Below are 6,000 nucleotides of genomic sequence, written 5' to 3' on the forward strand. Positions count from 1 at the left end.
GCATTTTGTTACAGCACCATTAACAATTTAGAATCATTTATGAACGCTTATGAATTGTTCTGCTGACAATGCTAAATTATTTTATGACTTCTGTCCACTATTGAAAACTGCACTAATATATTCTGCACATAAGGCATAATTTGTTGCTGATTTCATTCAAAAGCTTCTTTCATAAATTTCATGTAATAGATATCTGCACCCTGAGGGCCTGCCCTCTGACTACACCATCACAGTGCTGTTCCGCATCCTGCCTGAAACTCCACCGGAGCCCTTTGCATTGTGGGAAATTCTCAGTAAAGACAGGGATCCACTGGTGGGCGTCATCCTGGACAGTGAGTGTTGCCTCTGCTGGCCTGCTCTGCTTTTCTCACACCACAACAGCAACACTTGAGCCCAAACGCTTGCATGTTGTTGCTTTATCACAAACTCCAGCGGGAGAAGGCTATACCACCCTAACCTAAACCATGTCACAGGAGTCACTGAATAACAGAGTGACCCTGTCACAAGGCTAGCTGTTGCGCTGTGACTCTCTCTGCATTTTCAGATGGCGGAAAAACCTTGACCTTCTTCAACTACGACTACCAGGGCAGTTTCCAAACAGTGACTTTCGAAGGTCCTGAAATCAGAAAGATCTTCTATGGCAGTTTCCACAAGGTCAGTCTCTTTCATACTATCTGGGCTGCAACCCGATTAACAACCCCCTGCTGCCATCACCTGATATTTCTTGCGAGCATGGAGCTCTAGAGCGTCCCCTGCAGGCTGACTTTAGCCTCTCCGCAAAGAGCAGCTCCCTCCCTTGCTTGGTCTCTATTTAGAGAGCTGGGATAATATATTCCAAGGCTCAGCTTGTAACCTGCCTGGTTGTAATTCCATTTGCCTGCCGAGTGTATTCGATCTTTAAGTGGCTGACAGCCTCGCTATAAATCACTGTGCAGTGATCTGTGCTCTCCTACATCATTTCTCCCTTCACGCAAGGTGGGCTCCTGCAGTCCTTCTAGACTGGGCCCTAGAGGATAGCAGCCTGCTGGAAAACCAGAATTGGACAATACAGACACAGTAAAAACCTCTTGACCTCTTGACTACTAGCTGCTAGCTTTCCAAACCTTTGTCTCACATGTCTAATGAGCTCCATAATAGGTATGGATTACTGCGGCGTGGCGCACATCACATGCCCAGCGCGGCCGTTTCATAACCATTAACGAGAAACACGCTCTGCCTGACGTTGAAGAGGCGAGCTTGGGATCGATTCGGCCGCGAACCCGAAACGGATTCCCTAATCCTCCCGAACGGCGGCCGCTGTCCCCTTCTCTTCTGCCCGGGAGCAGCATGCATGGCTCTCGAATTACGGCAGCCTTCATCTGGAACGAGGGCTCTGGAGGGGCCTGGCATGAGAAGAGGCAGGCAGACCCCGGGTCTATCTCTGGCTCGCGGCCCCCACCGCCGGGGCTCAGCGGTCTGCCGTGTGGAGTTTGTCTTGGCTGATGGGTTGCTGAGTTGGAGTTTGTTGATTCTCACCCCACATAATTCGCTCTCACCCATCTGGTTTCAAAGAGGTTGGGAGAAACACAGTGCTGACACGAGCTTTTGAGGTTACAGTGAACGATAGTTGGTTTAGCATACTGTTGAACGCATCTATAGCAGTTGATGAAACATTTATCTTCCAGCAAATATGAGTTTATCTCTGAACCGGGTTATGATTCCTACAAGCTTACTTTCATACTCTGCTATTCTTGTGGGAAAGAATGTATGGGAAAGTATGTGGTGTTCAGATCCTTTCATGGTGGGAGCCTGTAAAAAGTGTTATTTCACTGAGAATAAGACTCTTTTGAAAGTAGTTCTGAGGAGGCAGCACTCTGAAGACTGCCGTATCGCCCCTTCTGTTCACTGAGATCAGTTTCAGAGGGAGCTCACGGAGTGGTCTAGCAGGCCAGCTGAGCGAAGGGTTGCACCTCTGTGTCCTTAAACAGCAGTGGCAGCAACAAACATACGAAGCGCGAGCGCATGGAGGGAATTAAGCCAGTTGGCCCAGCTGGCAGCGGTGTATCCGAGGCATGATCAGAGGAGCAGAGGAAGCCGCGTGAGCTGGGCTGAAAGAGACAACTCCGCTGGCCTCCAACAGCACCATGGCAGCGCTGAAATTCACAAGCGCCACATCTCTTTAAAATCACATTCGCCACATCTCAGAGGCTTAGAATTAATAGTCTCTCTCTCTGTCACACACACACACACACTGCCCAGGTAAAACATGTAGCATGCTGACAGTTTAGGTGTTGTATCAGACTAGTGTGTGCTTTTGAATTTTAAATGCGGGGAACATTAAGGCTATTATATTCAACTGCAAAGACATCCCTTTTATACTGAAATTCAGCTGCAATTCTTTGTAGACTCGGCATGCGTGTTTTCATAAGTTTGTGTGCCTCAGCAGTGGTATTTTAGCTTTTCCAGTGCAGCAATGTGAGAATGCACCATAATTCCATGTAATTGCCATTGGTGTGTGACTGCACAGTAATTAGCCGGGTCTGAGCCTGCCTTCACCCACTTGTACTCCTAGCAGTCTGCCTAGCAGTCTGCCTCTCACTTTGTGTCTCTGTCTCTCTTACGCCCACTTACACACACACACACAGAACAAAAGAAAATTGAGTTTTGCCCAAAATCCATTAGGAAGTGACACGCTCTGTATCGTACTTGATTCCTCACACAATCTTGAACTTTAGTTAACTCCAGATTTGACTGTACTTTGTACTATTTTTTAAGGGCTATTGCACTTCTTACGCCAGACAGGAATACAGTTTATCGGATGAGGGCAATTCTTGCTGACTCACTTGTTAGACCACCACGGTGATTCTTAAATCCATGACTCCACGGGCCAATAAAACCAGCGGCCTGTTAATTATCGCCCTGCGGCGGGATACTGATTATCCTTCTGCCTCCCCTGCAGCTTCACGTGGCCATCAGCAAGACCTCGGCCAAGGTGGTGCTCGACTGCCAGGAGGTGGCCGAGAAGCCCATCAGTGCAGCGGGGAACATCAGCACAGACGGCCTGGAGGTGCTGGGCCGAACGGTGCGCTCGCGCGGGACCAGGGACAACTCGGCACCGGTAAGCTAGGCAGAGCTGCTCTATGGACCGGAGACATGGCAGCCGCCTGGGACGAGGCTCAGGTTGATCTTTGAGGGAGACTCTGGGGAATCCCTTAAAGGAAAGATCCATTTCGCTTAGAAACGGTGCCAACGGCGCCCGCCCCTCTGTAGGTCTCTTCAAGCGGCCTTTGTGTGGAGTTTGATAGGTGCTCAGTAATTGATGGTCTTCACCTCTGAGAGTGAAAGGAAAGCTTTGTAAGCAAGTTCTCCTTTCTTATCTCTCTTGGGAGGAGGGCTTGGATGTGAAGTGCAGCGCATGTGACACTAGTGAACAAATGGAAAGGAAGACTTTATGATGTATGATTATGGGCTTTTTTTTTTACAGTAGGTTTTGTTATAGCTTATCCTTTGGAAACCACTAATTCCGGTTGTCTAATGAAGTGTGACATGACAACTGACAGGAAAGGATCCACACGCTGGGCGTGAGGCTTGCCGGAAAGCGAACAGGACAAAAAATATGATCCAAGAGCCAAAACCAGGGAAAACGGCCAAAAACCAGGAGATGAGAGAACAAAAGAGCAAAACCACAATCTTAAAATCAGCAGAGAAAAAACTGACAGAAAGAGACAGAACCGGAGGTTACAGGAATGATTAGGGTGATTCTGATTAGTGATTAGGGAGAGTCAGGTGCGTAGAGTTCAGATGAGGCCAGCTGATGTGGGCGTGGCTGCTCATGTAATGATTGGCTGTTAGGGGCGGAGCTGCATGCAGATATGACATGAAGGTTCCAGAGGAACTGACGAGACTTACCGTTTTGGCAAATAATTGATAAAATGATGGAGGGGATTCTGGAAAAAGAATGTAAAAAGACAAATCAGCAATGTCCCCTAAAGCACGACATAACCTCCACAGCAAACGTGCTCGGATACCCAGAAATGTACTGCTAGTGACCAAGCAGTCAATGTCGTGATGCAGTTTTCTAATGGGATCCGGTCTAATCTGTTTATGTTTCATAAAACGCTCGGCTGGGTGGATGCCTGCATAATCTGTTTTGTGTGTGCTTTTTTGTGTCTGCAGTTCCAGCTTCAGATGTTTGATATTGTCTGCAGCACATCGTGGACCAGCAGAGACAAATGCTGTGAGCTCCCGGGCCTGGTAAGAGCGGACTGATGACTTGTCACTGCGCCATCGCGCTGCACTCCATCAGAACGTGCAGCCGACTGGAGAACCAACAAACAGCACGGCATTCCTTCACGTTCCCTGACTCCTCAGCCTCCAAACCAGCCAATCCAACAATCCAGTTACCAACAACAACAACGAAAATCTATAAGACATTCAGTTTCCAAGGTGTTGAATAATTATGTCCACATTACACTGAAGGCAACCGTACCAGACGGTCTCACAGACTGAGAACTCAGACAAACTGAGATAATCAGAAATAAGTGAATGTCCCCGTTCATTCATATCCTTGATGCTGCATTAGAATCAAGAAACTGTTCCAGTAATTGAACCAGCCTTGCTGTTCCAACTGTTTACCCACAAGTGGTCATCGGTTATAACGATGACTCGCAGAAAAACTGTGATCAGCTGTACATTCTCATAAGTGTTTGTGTGGTTTATGGGAGCCACCGATTGAGTTTGGTCACATTTTAGATGTCACATTAAGGCCGCCATGTTGTTTGTGGCACAGATAAGCTATTTAGACTTGTGTTCTTCCAGTGCATCGCTCGGCTCATTTTCTCCCTCTTTCTCTAATTCTCCTTCTTCTACCGTTAAATCTCCAGCCTCCTCTCATGGGGTTTACACTAGCATGAATAACATAGAAGGCTCTGAACTACAGTGGTGCTATCAAGCCATTCTGGTTTGTACGGAGGGGAGCGAAACCTTCCATCCGAGTGGCAATGATTTTGGGGTGGGCCATTATGTAGCCTATGCGAAGGTAAAATTGCTCAGCTGAGTGAATAAAGTCCTTCATTAAATGCGTCCTCCTCCCTCCTCCTATCCCCCCCCCCCCCCCCCCCCCCCCCGACACAGGCTCCTCAATAATCTGTCGCATCTTTCTCTCGGAGTTGGCCTCCGCTTCACCTCGGGTCCTGCTGAGACCACTGCCAACTTTTCTGGCACCTGGTTTCGCTTTTACACACCCAGGAGCACTCCACAAATATTCCAATTATGTAGGCTTGTAGCAGACAAATAGATGTGGCAACAATATCTCTGAACTGCTGAATGTTGGTACTATTGTGGACAAGGAAATTGCATTTGTTCAGGCGGTTGACTTTAACAAATAAAGATGTGCTGCATTCTCAAAGTGGGAGGAGGAAGGCTGATCTGAGATCTGTTCTCTATGTGTCTCTGCAGAGAGTTGAGCAAGACTGTCCTGCTCTGCCTCATGCATGCACCTGTTCCCAGGACAGCAAAGGACCACCAGGACCATCTGGACCACCTGTAAGACTCTATAGCATCTTTTATCACATCACTGCTGATAGAGGGTACTGTACCACTGTACCGTTACTAAAGTGCAATATCATAAGTGACAATGTGTAACATCACTATGTACTTACTAAATCTAGTATCAATGTCTACAGACTGCAGAGCGAGTGCAAAGTATCGGTGTCTTGTCAGACACATCGGTACTCAGCATAGTACAGCGTAATGAGTGGTATAGCTATGCTAACAGTAGGGGTGTAATGTACCCTCCTGGCTTTCTTTTGAACTATATGACATTTAAAACTCAATGCAAGTCATAGGCCACCCGGTCAATACTAACACACTGTACATCAGCAATGCTCATGGTCACGTTTGTCTCACTCCAAATTACTCTGGATGTAGGATGCTGGCACTGCGTCATTTAGCATGTGGGCCATGTGGCCCAAGCCTGCACTAAAGCCCTTACCGTTACTGTACACTGATGGGGCCCACACA

General features: G+C 47.6%; 1 protein-coding gene across 7 annotated transcripts in view; it reads left to right on the top strand.

Moving 5' to 3' along the window:
- col14a1a (collagen, type XIV, alpha 1a) overlaps positions 1–6,000 on the top strand; it is a 72,348-nt gene that overhangs the window by 48,680 nt on the left and 17,668 nt on the right. For all 7 annotated transcript variants that reach the window (XR_004776569.1, XM_035530676.1, XM_035530675.1 and 4 more), the window contains 5 exons: positions 190–332; positions 545–654; positions 2,939–3,097; positions 4,156–4,233; positions 5,437–5,523. Coding sequence is in view for 6 of the 7 variants with exons in the window: in XM_035530676.1 (XP_035386569.1) it covers positions 190–332; positions 545–654; positions 2,939–3,097; positions 4,156–4,233; positions 5,437–5,523 (577 nt within the window). In the remaining variant the exon portion in view is untranslated. The remainder of the gene's footprint in view (positions 1–189; positions 333–544; positions 655–2,938; positions 3,098–4,155; positions 4,234–5,436; positions 5,524–6,000) is intronic.

The sequence above is a fragment of the Electrophorus electricus genome, chromosome 10 (genome assembly GCF_013358815.1).
Source record: "Electrophorus electricus isolate fEleEle1 chromosome 10, fEleEle1.pri, whole genome shotgun sequence".
Taxonomy (NCBI): Eukaryota; Metazoa; Chordata; class Actinopteri; order Gymnotiformes; family Gymnotidae; genus Electrophorus; species Electrophorus electricus.